The sequence below is a fragment of the Lissotriton vulgaris genome, chromosome 4_1 (assembly GCF_964263255.1).
Source record: "Lissotriton vulgaris chromosome 4_1, aLisVul1.2, whole genome shotgun sequence".
Taxonomy (NCBI): Eukaryota; Metazoa; Chordata; class Amphibia; order Caudata; family Salamandridae; genus Lissotriton; species Lissotriton vulgaris.
In genome coordinates this window covers 2,066,685,847-2,066,702,978 of record NC_141691.1, presented here as the reverse complement: position 1 = coordinate 2,066,702,978, position 17,132 = coordinate 2,066,685,847, and the positions used below count along the sequence as shown (strand labels likewise).

Here is a 17,132-nt window from a genome sequence, read left to right as displayed (position 1 = left end):
TACACAACGAAGGCCCAGGATACCTCAACAACCGCCTCAACTTCTACGCTCCCAAACGCCAGCTCCGATCGACCGGCCACGCCCTCGCCACCGTCCCCCGCATCCGAAGAGCCACCACAGGGGGAAGGTCCTTCTCCTACCTCGCCGCCAAGACCTGGAACTCCCTCCCGACCCACCTCCGCCTGACCCAGGACCACCTCGCCTTCAGGAAGCAGCTCAAGACCTGGCTGTTCGAGCAGTAGCGGACCCCCCCTAGCGCCTTGAGACCCCCCGGGTGAGTAGTGCGCTATATAAATGCTCTGATTGATTGATTGATTGAGGCTGGGCAATCCATAGGCAGGCCATAGTGCAGACCCCTGCACGTAGAACGGTGAGAAACAAAGCGCCTGGTAGATTTCTACCCTAACAGAACAAGCATGAAACAGCCCCTCACACGTTACCATTCTTTCTTTCAGCCCCCGCCCTTCCCAAGGCTAACCAAATGCTTTCGTTTCTATTATACCACGTACAAGAACCTTTTTTTGAGCAACACACTGCCACATGTCAACTTCAATTTCGCGGGCACTTTTGTAAAAATCGCGGTCTTTTTACAAAAGTGCCGATTTCGCGGGCACTTTTGTAAAAATCGCTGCATTTTTACAAAAGTGCCGATTTCGTGATAAACCGCGAAATCGCAAAATCCTGGAGGGTCTGACTGCTGGGACCGAACCCCTGTGCACCACGTTGACTTGCTGTTGCCAAGGCTTGTTGGCTCTGCACTCCAGAGATCTTCGGGTTACAAGAAGCTCTAGCCTCCAGCACCTCTTCCCTCGAAGATCAGCGTCCTCGCCACATCCTCTGCTCTGTGGGGATCCATCTTTGGTTAGTTGCTCTAGGTCGTCTTGCAACTCCTGTGCCTTTGGCCTGTGGGTCCTTTGAAGGGTCTTCTCTTGCTTCAGTGGGCTTCCCTGCTTGCTTGGGGCCTGCTTTGACCCTCCCTTACTTGGTAAGTCCCTTGGACTTTGCTGGTCCAAACGTTGCTCCTTCATTGTTTTCCACACCTGTCGCAGCTGCCAAGGCTTGTTGGTGCTCCCGCCGGACACCACGCTCTGGTTCTCAACTTCCAAATTGGGACGGCTCGCGCATGACTCCTGGACTTTCTCAGCATTTTCTGGTCCTTAAAGCTACAGCAACCTGCTCACCGTCATCACTCCTGCATCTTCTGACATCGGTGGGCATTGCCCATCAGTGCCTCCCGGTCACCTCTGACTGGCATAGACTCTGTCCCCTCTGCTTGCCGGATCTCCTCTTCTAGAATCCACCCTTGGATTCCACGGACTCTTGCTCAGTCTTCGCCAGCCTTTACTAAAGTCCTCCATTGTGGTCTACAGCGGTTTTCAATGTCACTTCGCACCTAGGCTCCCGGCTTCCCTGAGGCCGGCATCCTGGTTCCTGGGGTATCCACTGTGGGGTGATTCCCCAACCTTCTGTCTTCCACTGGGTTTCTTCAGGGTCCACTGGGAAGGGTAGTTCTTTGTAAAAACTGCAACAGCGACTTTCCTTTTGACTTCTATTTAGTACAGGGCTGTGTTTCCCCTCTACACATAACCTTCATGAATTTCCTGGGTACTTACCTCGGGTGGTTCCTTGTATCCCCATCTTTTTCTGAGTTTCCTGGTCCAAATCCCGACTTCGGTTGCAGTTTGCAATCCACTTTTTAGTATATGGTTTGGTCTCCCCCAGGAGACTACTGTGTAATGTACTTACTTACCTCTTGCAATTGAAGTATTGTGTATGTGTGTTAGTGAGTGCTGTTTAATAAATATACATATGTGTATGTGTGTTAGTGAGTGCTGTTTAATAAATATACATATTGTTATATATACGCGGTGTGGTTCTTTTTCGTTTAACCTGCACTACATAATTAGACCTGGTAAAACAGTTGATTAACACTCCTGGATAAGGCTGAAGGCTGCTCTCCACAGCAGAGAGTTTTCTTTGGTTGTCTAATACCTCTAAAATCACCATACGTGTTTTGGGGTTTAGTGCATAGTTCTTCACTGAAATAGGTGAGCACCTTATACTAAGTCAGCCTCCTACAGTAACCAAGATGCTTTCTTCGGGGAGGATTGGCCACTTGTGTGAAGAATGTCATTTGATTCAAACATCTGCCTCAAACTGAGATAAGCGGGTATAGGCCCCTTGGATGTGATCATTGTAAATGTACTTTGATTTTACAGTTATCTTTCCTTTTGAAATATAATTATCTTTCCTTGGGTTAAACTTTGCAGTTGTACGTTGATAATGAGTTACGCAAATGTAATGCGTGTTTAAACATATATAAGGGACATCTCAACTCAAACAAGACAAAACATTTGACAGATTGCACTCTGTTTCTGCTCCGGGGCAGAAAGCAAATAAACCTTTGCTTCTTTTTAATCACCATGACTGCGTCTTAACTATTATTTTCCTTTCAGATAAATGATTTTTTACAAATACGGTTAGGTTCTCAGGCCAGGGGCACTCGTTTCCACCTTGCAGAGGACTTTTCCATCCGAACAGCCTGCTGGGATAGACATCATCCCTCTCATAGCCACTCGTTTTCTTTTGAGTATAGATAGCAGAGCGCTTGCTGTGCACTTTCTGTAAAGGCGTGACAGACCCTTTGTGCAAAGGGGTGGTGAGAAGATTTAAACTCGTCACCTGGGGCTGTTCAAGTTTTGTAGGTTGTATGACGCTACAACGCATACTTTTACAACGCACACCTTTTTTTTTTCAAATTCTTTTTATTGAATATAAACAGCAAACAACAAATCATGACCATCAATCCAAGGCATCAGCATAGCAGAAACGGGGAGTACAGATTCCAACAATTCAGAATTATGCAGGGGTATAGCAAAAGGGCTCAGGTCACATCCAGTTCCTCCCGGATTGGATCAATATTGGCTGGAGTGCAAATATCCCCTCGATAGAAGTTCCATGCGTCCCAAATCTTCCCCCACTTACGGGGTCTCCCCCTAGCGACATACACTGATTTCTCCCGGAACATGCACCAATCAAGGTCCTCCATCCATTTCCGTATCTGAGGAGCTCGACCCGCCCCCCACAACTGAGCTATGTTTCTCTTGGCAAGCATACATGCGAGGGTAACCCAAGTCCTACCATGAGATGTGAGGTCGGTAGTGTGGTAAATAAATAAATAATACCTCTATTTCTGACTGGATATAACAATAACAGATAGCTCAATAAATAAGAGTCAAGATTCGAGGTAGTAGGAGTTTGCAGGTTTAATACAGCATAAAGGACAGGAACAGGACAACCTGCACGGGCAAGATCTGGGATGGCTAGCTCTGCTTTTAATAACAGTACACAAGTATATATACTAAAACAATTGCATTACAGTTCATACAGTAGGCGTGGCAGTGGGTGGGGTTCGTAACAGTTCGCGAAAGATAAGGGTGAAAGTGAGTGTAACAGGAGGCGTGTACATAGACATGTGATGTAAACGTAACAGAATATGTCATAAATGGGGCGGAAACATGGAGGGGGCTACCTAAGGAGCCGGGACCTCTAACCTAGTGGTGCGCGCAAACTGGCAATGACGTGTGACTAGGGAGAAGCTGGGGGCTATGACTTCTGCGCTAGGAGCAGAGACGAAAGTCTGGAGAGTCAGAGCGACATGTACCTAAACACTATCTAGTATCTGATGTTTAGAGAACATGTTGATAGAATCCAAAAGTTATCAGGGTAAAGGCTAACAGACACTAAGACTGGTGCATGCATTATTCTACATGTAGTGTGTGTTGAGGAATATTAAATGACCATTAATACAGTATTTCTCTTACATGGAGACGTAAAGGCTAGACTGTGACGGAAACTATTGATGCGATTCAGTAGCTTAGGAATGCAGAGGAGGAGGGCTGGACTGATAACTAGAATCATAACATACTTTTGGCAGACTGGCAGGCAGAGCCAGGACGAGCCGGGCACTGTGAGGCAGGAAGTAAGTGAAGGGTCAGGGATACAGGTGGGGGCTGTATCGCTCCTCAGCGAGGGTTCAGGAGACAGGAGCTGAATCTGAGTCCGGGCCCTTTTGAGGCCTAGAAACGGGGATTTTACAATGAAATAACGTGCACACTGAGAAACGTGGCAACGTAGCTTTACATAGGCCTGATATTCGTTGTATTCACGAAAACTGGGAACTGGCATACTAGAGTTGGACACAACTGTAATTGCGTCTTTAATCGATCATAAGGGATACATATGCATATTGATCATGCACATATAACATAAGATGGGGAACACGTAGGGACACAGAACATGGCAAAATTTACTTTTCCACATTCCCTCCTTGTCACTACATTTCCATCAGGAAACATCAATATTCATGATACCATCTATCATTTCATACAGTATCATTTGCTCGTCTCGAATTGTCTTGGAACGGGATTTAGGACGGGACTTGGGACTAGGAATACAAGAGGTAGCACAAATGCCGCAAATCGCAGGGCCACATTGTATACAGAGGCAGCAACTGAATATGATCGCTACTGCAATACCTAGGAATGACAATACTTTCCATCCCCAGGCAGAAATTATACTCCAGAACCAACCGGACCATGTCCAGGTGCCTGGATTCTGGTGTAACTGATGTGCAATTTTATGAAGTCTGGTTATAGCTGAATAAACAGACGGCGCGTTATTAGGAATAAAAATGCAGCAACTAGATCCGATGACCCTACATGCTCCTCCTCTATCGGCCAGTATGACGTCAAGAACGAGACGATTTTGGAGCACGACAAATCTCATAGCAGATTGCTCTTCGGTTAAGTTACCTAGGGCAGAGGCAGTCTCATTAACTACTGCTTCAAGGGTTCTGGTTAATCTACGTATTAACTTACTATTCTGGATAGGGCCTATAAAGAAGAAGAATCCTCTATTGAAATCCGTATACTGTTCTAGAGCAGTTTCAGTTTGATCGACAATCGGGGACTCGATCTCCCTTCTATGTCTAATATGTACTAGATGTGTGTTTCTATGATAATCAGATGGGGCTAGGAAAACTGGTGGCAGTAGGAAGGCAATGTAACAGGTTCCCTCCCAATCGAGGGGCAGACGAACATATGCGGTCTGACCACAAACAAAATAAGAATGACGTGAAGCTTTGAAAATAGATTTCCCACTGTCACTATACTTGATAATAGTAGTACAATCACTATGTCCTACATGTGCGGAACCATTATTTCTAACACATAATTCGCCTTTGACTGGTAGTACTGAAATAGCAGGTAAGTCTGGAGTAGGATCAGACTGAACATTCAGGACCATGAAATTCGAAGAATAATTACCCAAATTATAAACTTCATTTTCTAGATCTAACCCTGTTCTGTGGGGAAGACCTTGCTTGTCTGGAAAACATGTACTGTTCAGAAAGGACATATCTGTTGAAGATGACGTTAACGTGGACCATGCTCCACATGAACCATTATATGAAAATGGATAAGGAAACAGTGGCAGAACTCCCTTCGGTGTCTGGAAAGGGGGGAGTCGACCACACACCAAACAATTAGTGGCATTGCTGGTCTGGTGTGAATAATGCAACATACGGATAAATGAATTGTTGCGCATAGCAAGACGATAAGATAGTTCATGAGGAGGCAGATCACTAAACGTGTGCTCTACTGTAGCATTAGAAAACTTATTTACATGAGAAATTGGAAAACATAAATGAAATGCATAACTCGTGCAGGTAACCATCAGGCTTAAAAATAATATGAAACTTAGAAAAACGATACATCGGATTGAGTTTTGACTAACTCTCTCACTATGGGGGTCTATTTCATACATGTCAGATACCTGTCTAACCGTTTCACCTAGGGGAGGACTTAGACAATTAAACTGGCTGACTTATTTTACTAGACCGTAACTTCTTTTTATACTCCTGCTGCGGAGTTTCCTCTAACAGGGGAGGCTTGGTATCAATGTCATTTGCGGGACAGTCCTTGAGAATAGTATTTTGGCAGTCTTTAGGTAAAATGCAATCCTTGGCAAAAGTTTTAGGTTTTAGTCCATGAAATTTCTTGACGTGAGACAGATGGACCCACCCCTTACGGCCCTCCAACTTCACGGCCGTACGGGTGGTCAGAAGGACTTGCTTCGGCTCCTTCCAACGAGGCTCCAGCGGACTTGAACGATCAAAGTTGCGGACGAGGACCAGGGTGCCGGGAAGGATCTCGTGTGGCTTGACTTCAGTATTGTCGGGAAATGCAGCGGCAACCTGTGAACGACAAGAGTGGAGGGCAGACATCAAGGAAGCTAGGTAATCTGTCAGCATATTACTGGAAACATCTGTAATACTTCGGGGTCTAGGTGTACCCCACATATTTGGGGGGCGGCCGAATACGACCTCATACGGAGACAGACCTGATCTGGAATCTGCGACCATGCGCATATAAAATAGGGCGACTGGCAGAGCTACTAGCCAGTCCACACCTTTCTCTTTACATATTTTAGCAATACGTATTTTCAAGGTTTGATTATGTCTCTCTACGAGACCGGCTGCTTCAGGATGGCGTACACAATGAAACTTCCACTGGTACCCTAACAAAAGGGAGACGTGCTTCATGAGTTCAGATGAGAATGGCTGGCCGTTATCAGAATACACGACCCTAGGGAGTCCATAGCGGGGGAAGTATTCACGAACCAACTGCTTGGCAGTGGTCGCGGCTGTATAATCTGGGACTGGATATGCTTCTGTCCATCTGGACAAAGCGCATACAACTACAAGGACATACTTGAAACCTCGACATCGCTCCATCTGAATATAATCCATCTGGAGGACTTCAAAAGGGTGGTCAGGGGGCTGGAATCCACCTTGTTCCACCGGGACACTTTTACCTGGATTGAATTGACAACATATCATACAGGTACGGACTTTCTGCTTGGCTGCAGCTCGTAAATGCTTGTTGAACCAAATGTTCTGGATACTGTCTAACATGGCTTTTTCCCCTAAATGTGCTGGACTATGTGCGGTATTGATAATAACTTGAACCATTGAGTCGGGGAGAAACCATGTGGCCTTTCCCTTCGTCAACCATCCTTGATCTGTCTGGACCCCTCCTTGTTCGGACCATTTCTTGATTTCATCGGGAGTGGCATGTAACTGGATATCTATGACATCTTGAGTGGGGTCCTTAACTGTCATACAAGTAGTCGGATCTGGAGTGTGTGTCAGTGTCTTGTTAACTGGTATGTCTGGAGTCTGGGCTGTAAGCTTGGCTGTTCGATCTGCTAGATCATTACCTTGGGAAATAATGTCAGTGACTTTCGTATGTGCCTTGCACTTCATGATAGCGATAGCTGTCGGTAAATGTATTGCATCTAACAGAGCCTGAATAAGGAAACCATGCTGAATCTTGGTTCCATGAGAAGTCATGAAACCTCTCTCCTGCCAGAGCACTCCAAAGTCGTGTACGACTCCGAATGCGTAGCGTGAATCTGTGTAAATATTAACTTTCAGGTTCTTAGCGTGTATGCAGGCTTGAGTCAGAGCAACTAGCTCTGCGGCTTGGGCAGACAGGGTGTCAATACGGTGTGTTTCAATAACTTTAGTGTCAGTAGTCACTGCATACGCGGCTACTAGTTCTCCTGTACTTGTTCTCATACATGAACCATCCACATAAAGTGTCAGGTCAGGATCTGGTAATGGAATATCTGTCAGGTCTTGTCTTGGCTTAGTCATGGTGTTAACTACTTCCACACAGTCATGTGTGGCAGGACTTGAAATAGCTGACGGTAACAGTGTAGCAGGATTCAGAACATTGCAGCGTCGGATTTCTATGTGTGGCTGGAACAGTGTCAATTCATAACCTGTTAAACGTGCAATTGTCAAGTGCTGAGTCTGTGTTCGGTTCAAAAGAACTTCCACGGAGTGTGGAACTTGTACTGTCAAGGAATGTCCTAATATTATGGAATCACTTTGTCTGATAGCTAGTGCTGTGGCTGCAACTGACTTGAGGCACGCAGGCAGAGCCTGGGCTACTGGATCTAGTGTGCTGGAAAAATAAGCACAGGGCTTGTATTGTCCTGCTTGATCTTGTGTAAGAACAGATAATGCTGTACCATCACGTTCTGTGACAAAAAGTGTAAAAGGCTTACTGTAGTTCGGTGTAGCTAGAACAGGAGCTTGACATAAAGCTTTCTTTAGCTCATTAAAACTAAGTATATGTTCAGATGTCCAAGGGAGGACAGTCGATACGGCTGCCTCCTGTGTCGTTAACTGTATCAGTGGCTTGGCTAGAAATGCATACTGAGGAATCCATTGTCTGCAATAAGAAGTAAGGCCGATAAAAGCACGTACCTCCTTCTGTGTCTTGGGCTGTGGAAGACTCGCTATTAACTGGATACGATCGGGTGTCAACTGCCTACCCCACTTGGACAGTAAGTGGCCTAAGTAGATCACTTGCTGGACACAGAATTGAAGCTTCGAAGGGGACACCTTGTGCCCCATCTCGGCTAGGAAATACAGAACTGTAAGTGATGCTCGCTCGCAAGCACGCTCAGAACGGGCTGTGATCAGTAGATCATCGACATATTGGAGCAGGGCAGTGTCAGTTGGCATGTGAATATTGTCTAGTTGTCTCTTAAGTGCTTGACTGTAAATGCTAGGACTTTCTGTGAAACCTTGAGGAGCTCGTGTAAATTTATAGCTCCTTCCGTTTAAACAAAAACCGAAAAGGTACTGGCTGTCTGGATGAATGGGGACACTAAAAAATGCGTTCTTGAGGTCTATGACTGTAAAAAATGTAGCTTCAGAATCAATGGCTGTCAATAGGGATGAAATATCTGGAACAACTGGGTACTGGGGAATGATACATTTATTAAGTTCTTGAAGGTCAATCACTAATCGATATACTGGGGGTGCATTTGGATCAGTACGTTTCATGACTGGAATGATAGGAGAATTACATACATTGGAGTCAGTTTCTACAACTACTCCTTGAGCCATAAGCTCGTCAATAATTTTGGATAAGGCCGCTACAGCCTCAGGTGGCAGTCTGTACTGTCTGATTCGTGGTAACACTACACCTGACTTGAGAGTCACACGATGGGGTGTGATTTGCATAAAACCAACATCAGTTGGACCTTGTGCCCATAGATGCTGGGGGACATTCAGTAATCTTGGATCAAAATCTCGTAAAACATAGTGACCCTTGAAGTCACGTAAAAACAAACGTATTCCCTCTGGGGAACAACAAATAACTGCACCTAATTCTTTCAGTGTCTTAATGCCTAACAAATTTTCTGGACATGACTTAGTAAGTAACAGATCAGTAGTTCGGGACAATGGACCTACTTCTAGAGTAACTGGTTTTGATATCTCGTTTACAATAGGCTTTCCTGAAAATCCAAGGGAAACATTTCTTGAGCCTGAGAGCGGAGCCCCTGGAACCTCGTTGTGACTAATAGTCGTCCTACTTGCCCCTGTATCAATCAGATACTTTCTGTCTTTCCCTAATACTTGACTGTGAACATAGGGACCCTCTTGATCTACAGGTATCTCGATGAGAGGCAAGCCTACCTCCCTCTCTAGGCTGTTTCATGAGTACTGCTGGTACTCTGGATACTCGGACTGTGCATACTGGTACATCTGCTGTGTAACATGCTGCGTTGCAGCGATAGGCTGCGGTGCTGGAACTGTCTGTTGTGCATTCTGTGGTGACTGAGAAGTCTGTGAAACTTGTTCTTGTCTAGGCGGACGTGGTCTTTCTTTAGTCTTACCAGTAGCTATATTGTGTTTCAGAACTGCACACTCGTTTATAAAATGACCTGGCTGTTTACAATAATTGCAGGTCCCTTTAACGGGAGCTGCAGGATGACTGGCTTGATTCGGACCCCTCTTCTGACTATCTTGAGGAACAGATTGTGTAACTAGTACTTTCATTTTCGTGTCTTTCATACGTTTCCTTTCATGATCTTGTTCTTCCCTGATTCTATTCTGGTGATACTGGAGCATCTGAAGCATCTGGGACGGAGTATTAGCTTGCCATGTACTTTCGACTTTCAAAACTCGATTCTTAACTTGTGGACTTGAATTCTCGACTAATTTAGTAACAAAAAGATGAGGGTATGACTCACTACTCGTCTTGAGACCACTGTTAATGCTAAAGCATTTCTCGAATCTAGAATAAAAATCACTAGTATCTTCGTCTTGTTTCTGTTTACAGGCTGAGATTGCATCCCAGTCTTCCTTTTTAGTGGCTAATAATCTTGGCAAAACTTGTATTAACAGTTCGGGTAATTCTTTACATTTACCTCCTAGACCGGTACCTGGTACACGTGTATTTTCTTCAGCTTATAGAGCTGCCCAATCTATCTTTTTCTCTCCCACCTCCCAATCTTTTTCCTTGAGTTTTTCATATGTGCCCGCAGGCAACAGGACTTTTAGCATTTTAATTATATCTGGATACGTGTATTCTCCCATACGGAGCATGTCTTTTAATTCTCGGTGGAACCCTGCTGGATCTTTGTCGTGACAGGGAATTCATTTCTTCATTTCTAAGAGTTCCATCTTGGTAACTGGGGTGTAAACAAATACTCGTTGCATTTCACCACCCGCTGTCCTAACTGGGTGTACTTCTCGTAACGGATTCTGTCTGTCTATGTAAAACGGTTTACTTTCTGGAGGTGAGACATGAACAAAATGCGGGTTCAGAAACGTTCTATATTTATGGCGTTGTTCTAGAATGACACTAATTAAATCGGTACCTAAACCTTTCCATCTATACTGGAGTAACTCGTTCAGAACATCATGTAACGGACCTGGATCGGAATGTTGACCCTCATACAGAGTAATGAGGTGCTGGATCATATACATACCCACCAGTCGCTGCTCGGCTGGGGGCAGTTTCAGAAACATTTGTGCCACTATTTCGTCTGGAAAAGTGGTAGAATCAGTAATCCATCGGACTGCTGATCGGGCTAGTTCTTGTTCATGCATAGTACTGAGTTCACTATAACCGATTCGTGATTTCAGAATTTGATCGGTAGCTTGAAATACTTGTTCTAGGGAGCCTTGCTCTGGTGCTGGAAGATGAAAGACTTTCTTGTGTTCTAGGCGTAAATGTCGGTCTGGAAATCTAGATTTACCTACATACGCTATTCTGGCGGTATTCTCGTCGTCTACCTCTTCAGTAGAAGAGTCATTTTCTTTCTCGCTTACTTGTGCTTCTCTGCGTTGTTCGTGTAACCTTATTATTTCTTTACGTATTTTCTTGTACATATTCTCTATACTATTGAGTGTCTTGTGCTTACCCTCGGCTATATTATCACTCCACTTTGTCAGAACTTTCATTTCGACCGGATCTTTAGTCGGGGAATCTTGTTCCCGTATTAAACAATTGATCAGAAACTTTAATAGCATAAACTGGATCTCAGATTTTCTGTGAGACATGACTTCACCGATACTTTCTGGATCTTGTCCTGTACGAATGAAACAATACATTCTGTCTAGATCCTCTTTCATATTTGGTAGGGTGACCAAATACTCGGACACCTGCCTTATACGTACGGAATATATAACCATACTATCCTGGCCTGGGACTGGATCATAACAACATTCAGTAAGAACTCGCCTGATTTCTGCAATGGACTGATATTTGGGCGTACGCTGTAACGCTCGTTCATGTAACTCGACTGCTCCTAGACGTCTACTTGGCGGCGGGGTACCAGGAGGACCTCCTCCTGCGGCCCCTATACTGGAATCATCGACTGATACTCTTCGTGCTGGCAGAGTGACTGATGTGGCGGGGATTTGTACTACGGGCTGGACCGGGGGTACCGTAACAGGTACTGCAACAGGTGCCCCGGTGACTGGAGGAGCAGGAATTACATTATTCACAGGAGCTGGCTGAGCAGGATTTGCATATTCTGGGACTGTGTCGTCCAAATAGGACGAGAGAAAAATATCAGCTGCGGTTGGTTTGTGACGTAGCTTGGTCGGAACTAACGGTGGCGGAAAATTACTGGATGCTTCCGGGGTTGCTTTTGGCAAGCCCTCGGCAAGAAGAGGATACATACCCTTAATAAGGGCATTTCTCTGTCTGTCTGACTGTTCGGTTTTAACTCGTTCACCTATCTCGATTAGTTCCCTTTCTTGGGCTCTTTCTGCGGATTCCCTACTTAATTCTGACTTCCTGATTTCTTTTTCTGTTCTTTTATGAGATTCTTTGCGCCATAACTCGATGGCATCTTTCTGTGACTGTCTGGCTTTCTTTTTCCATAATACTTCTTCTACTCGCATGATGCACTCGGCATCCCACGTACCTGATACGGGCCATCTATACTTCTCCTCTAATTCCTTGGTGTACTCCACCCATAAATCTAGATATAATATGGCGCTTATGCCATGCTTTTGATACATAAAGTGACCTGGACTGTCCCTAGGCGGGACAGGAACTGCTTCTTCTAACAAACCTTTTCTAGTTCTTAACTGACGTAATTTAGAAAACAAAGGCATGACTGGGCTGGAGCCTAGACACAATACAATACACAATGAACACAATAATGACTTGAAAAACACCACTTTCATACCACGACATTGAAATACATGAATGACATTTAAAATAACAGTTCGGACAAAATTCCACCTGGAATACTGAAAACAGAATACATGAATTTCTCGACGACAGAACGGACTAGAACAGAAACTAGATGCACTGCTAAAACAGTACGAAACTTACCGGTCTCATAAAGAGACACGTCAGGACCCGCATCCACCTAAGTGGACACTTCGTGTTGGATCTGTGTACCCCAAACCCACGGACCAGAGACAATGCAATTGACCCTGTCTAGATACTACCCCAGCAACGGTACTCACCGGGCAGCAAGAACGGAAGGCCTCGGACTGGACTGGACTGCTACGACGCCGGACGGACGAACTTCGGACTTCTGTTACGGGTGGGCCTCCGGATACCTCGGACCTTGGACTCTCGGCTTGGGCTCTGGTCGGGACTCGCCGCGTTCCTCCACCGCCTCGTCTGGACGCTGGACCGCAACCTCCGTCTCCTCCGTGGGCCTGAGGGATACTTGAAGCAGAAATATCTGCCACTGCGCAGGATGGTTCCGTCACGACTGCAGAGGATCAGGGGGCTTGCGTGGCTTCTCCGGCGCGTGGGGAAAGGGCAAGTCCCTATTCGGGCGCCATTATGTGGTAAATAAATAAATAATACCTCTATTTTTGACTGGATATAACAATAACAGATAGCTCAATAAATAAGAGTCAAGATTCGAGGTAGTAGGAGTTTGCAGGTTTAATACAGCATAAAGGACAGGAACAGGACAACCTGCACGGGCAAGATCTGGGATGGCTAGCTCTGCTTTTAATAACAGTACACAAGTATATATACTAAAACAATTGCATTACAGTTCATACAGTAGGCGTGGCAGTGGGTGGGGTTCGTAACAGTTCGCGAAAGATAAGGGTGAAAGTGGGTGTAACAGGAGGCGTGTACATAGACATGTGATGTAAACGTAACAGAATATGTCATAAATGGGGCGGAAACATGGAGGGGGCTACCTAAGGAGCCGGGACCTCTAACCTAGTGGTGCGCGCAAACTGGCAATGACGTGTGACTAGGGAGAAGCTGGGGGCTATGACTTCTGCGCTAGGAGCAGAGACGAAAGTCTGGAGAGTCAGAGCGACATGTACCTAAACACTATCTAGTATCTGATGTTTAGAGAACATGTTGATAGAATCCAAAAGTTATCAGGGTAAAGGCTAACAGACACTAAGACTGGTGCATGCATTATTCTACATGTAGTGTGTGTTGAGGAATATTAAATGACCATTAATACAGTATTTCTCTTACATGGAGACGTAAAGGCTAGACTGTGACGGAAACTATTGATGCGATTCAGTAGCTCAGGAATGCAGAGGAGGAGGGCTGGACTGATAACTAGAATCATAACATACTCTTGGCAGACTGGCAGGCAGAGCCAGGACGAGCCGGGCACTGTGAGGCAGGAAGTAAGTGAAGGGTCAGGGATACAGGTGGGGGCTGTATCGCTCCTCAGCGAGGGTTCAGGAGACAGGAGCTGAATCTGAGTCCGGGCCCTTTTGAGGCCTAGAAACGGGGATTTTACAATGAAATAACGTGCACACTGAGAAACGTGGCAACGTAGCTTTACATAGGCCTGATATTCGTTGTATTCACGAAAACTGGGAACTGGCATACTAGAGTTGGACACAACTGTAATTGCGTCTTTAATCGATCATAAGGGATACATATGCATATTGATCATGCACATATAACATAAGATGGGGAACACGTAGGGACACAGAACATGGCAAAATTTACTTTTCCACAGTAGGCTCCCAGACATTGAGCAGGCAGCGCCTCAAGCGCAATCGATACTTCCAACACCTCGCTCATTTTTTCATGTATCTTGCTCCAGTAATTCTGAACCACTGGGCATTCCCACAAAATGTGTAAAAATGTTCCAGGCAAACCACATCCCCTACGGCAGTCCGCGCCTGAGGCAAGCCCCATACGGCACAGACCGGGGCCCGTGGTATAGGACCGGTGGAGGATCCTAAGCTGTATCAAGCGAAGTCTCATGGAGATCGCAACCTCCCGAGGGGAAGAAACAGCCTCCACCCAGTCCTCATCTTCCAGAACTAAACCATCCGCAACCCATTGTTCCCGGACTCTGACTAGGGGATCCTCAGTGTGGTTAACCAGTTTCTTATAGACCAGAGAAATCGCCTTAGTGGGAAGGAACCCATCCAAGAGTCGGTCCTCTAGCGGGGAGGCCGGCGGCGGCGGCCTTTCACCATCAGGGACAGCCACCGCCAGCGTGTGTTTAATCTGTAGATACCGATACTTCTCACTGTCGTTCAGTTGGTGCCTGGCTTGCAATTCCTCAAAGGTCAAAACCCCCTCTTTGCCCCACATATCCCGGAACTGCGATATGCCGATCAAGTCCCAGCGATCAAAGCCCTTCGACTTCCACAAACTACCCAAAGCTTCAGAGCTCCACAATGGCGTGGACATCATTATCTTACCGTCCCATTTAAGAGCACGGTTAGCCTCGTGCCACACTCGCGCCGAAACCGACGTCGGACCCAGCAAAGGATACCTGCCACGTCTAGCATAAAGAACTCTAAGGAAGTCCCCACCCGGCAGTTGTCCGCGATCCATGGCAAAGCCGGGGTCCGCCGGCGAGCCGTAGACCGCATGATTAATAGGGGTCAACTGAGAGGCCCAATAATATTTCCTGACATTAGGAAGTCCGATCCCACCATCATACCAGGGTAACATCAATTTGAATAGTGCGATCCGCGGCTTCCCAGTCCAGAGAAGCCGGCGCTGCAATGACTCTATTTCGTTAAAATAGGACTGAGGGACGGGATCAAAGGAGTTCTGCAGGGCGTACAAAAACCGTGAAAGAGCCATCATCTTGAATAAAACCGCCGACCAAGCAAGGAGAGCGGCAACTCCCTCCATTTAGTAGTATCACAACGGAGTCTAGCCAAGGGGGGACACAAATTGGCATCAAAGTGCACCTTGGGATCCTTCGAGATGTGTATACCAAGGTAACGAAAGCTAACCAGTTCGATTTTCACCGGACAATTAGCGGGGACTCTGGGAGAATCTCCGCTCAACACAAAGAGAACCGACTTCGCCCAGTTAACAGCAAAACCAGAGTATCTACCGTAGATTGACAAAATATCCATAAAAACTATGAGGGACTGCCGGGGGGAAGTCAGGTACAGGAGTATGTCATCTGTGTAGAGCGATATTTTATCTTCCCACTCCGGAGTCCATCGCAAACCTTTAATCGATCGGTCCCAGCGTACCCAAGCCGCGAGCGGCTTAAGGGCTAGGGCAAACAAAAGAGGTGAAAGGGGACAACCCTGACGGGTGCCCCTCCGCAGGGGAAAATCGTGGGACTTATGATTATTCACCACCACTCGGGCCAACGGTCCTGTGTATATCAGACGGACCCAGCGTATGAACTCTGGACCAAACCCAAGCTTCTCCAACACTGCAAACAAGTAAAACCATTCCACCCTGTCGAACGCCATAGTGGCGTCCAAAGACAAAAGCACCGCCGGTTCATGTATATGGGAAGCGGAGGCCACCACTCCATGGAGTCTACGAAGATTAAGGGCAGTATTACGGCGCGGCATAAACCCAGATTGATCTGGGTGTACCAATCCAGAGACTACCTTCACCAAGCGGTTAGCTAGCAACTTGGCCAATACTTTGGGTTCCACATTAAGGAGAGAGATCGGTCGGTAGGAGGAGCACTCCAAGCTGGGCTTGCCATCTTTATAAATCACTATAATATTGGCTATACGTTGGTCATAGGGTAGTACGCCAGTCTCTCTACTCTCAATATACATGTCTTTTAGGAACGGAGCAAGACGGTCCGCATGCAGTTTATACAATTCTACTGGAATACCATGCGGGCCCGAGGCCTTCCCGGAGTGAACACCCCGGATCGCCATCCCGACCTCGTCATTAGTGATCGCGGAATCTAAGAACTCTCTATGTTCAACAGACAGCGCGGGCATCGGGATATCTCTGATAACCTCTGCGTTCTCCTCCACTGTATAAAGGCATGGCGAAGCATAAACCCCTTCATAGTAACGAGCGAATTCATCCACAATGGTCTGCGGGTCAGACGTAACGCCCGAGCCCGCTGTGTGCAGCTCCGGCACCAGTCGCGACCCCCAGTCTCCCTTTTCCAGCCACGTAATCAATTTCCCTGCCTTATCACCATGTTCATAAATTCTACTTTGCGTGGCGGCGTGTTGTTCCTTCGCCTTATCACGCGCCAAACGCTTGTACTCATCCCGAAGAAGAGCCAGGCGGTGGACCGGCCCCTGTTCTCCGTGTGCTGCCACCTCCCTCTCCAATGCCACCAGCTCCGCCTCAATCCTATCAATATCCGCCCTGCTCCTCTTCTTCTGCCCAGAGATAAGGGATAGCGCCTCCCCCCTGATAACTGTCTTGTATGATGTATCCGGCTCATTTAAGGATTGAACGCGACAAAAAGACTTGGTTTTTTGACAATCCTGAAATGGCTGCAGACTGGCTGGATCGAATTGTGGGGTCGGAGCAGGAGGATCGTGCCCGATCGGACAA

General features: G+C 46.4%; 2 protein-coding genes and 1 pseudogene across 2 annotated transcripts; all 3 read right to left on the bottom strand.

Moving 5' to 3' along the window:
- The window catches only part of LOC147725002 (uncharacterized), an 82,404-nt pseudogene that overhangs the window by 47,677 nt on the left and 17,595 nt on the right, over positions 1-17,132 (bottom strand).
- Positions 5,873-7,720, bottom strand: LOC147725004 (uncharacterized). Its single transcript, XM_086966623.1, has 2 exons — positions 6,758-7,720; positions 5,873-6,256 (listed from the first exon to the last, which is right to left on the bottom strand). The coding sequence occupies exons 1-2, from the start codon at positions 7,718-7,720 to the stop codon at positions 5,873-5,875; spliced, it is 1,347 nt and encodes a 448-aa protein (XP_086822749.1).
- Positions 9,578-12,496, bottom strand: LOC147725003 (uncharacterized). The gene is given in 1 exon segment (XM_086966473.1): positions 9,578-12,496. A coding segment is annotated over 1 exon segment (2,919 nt).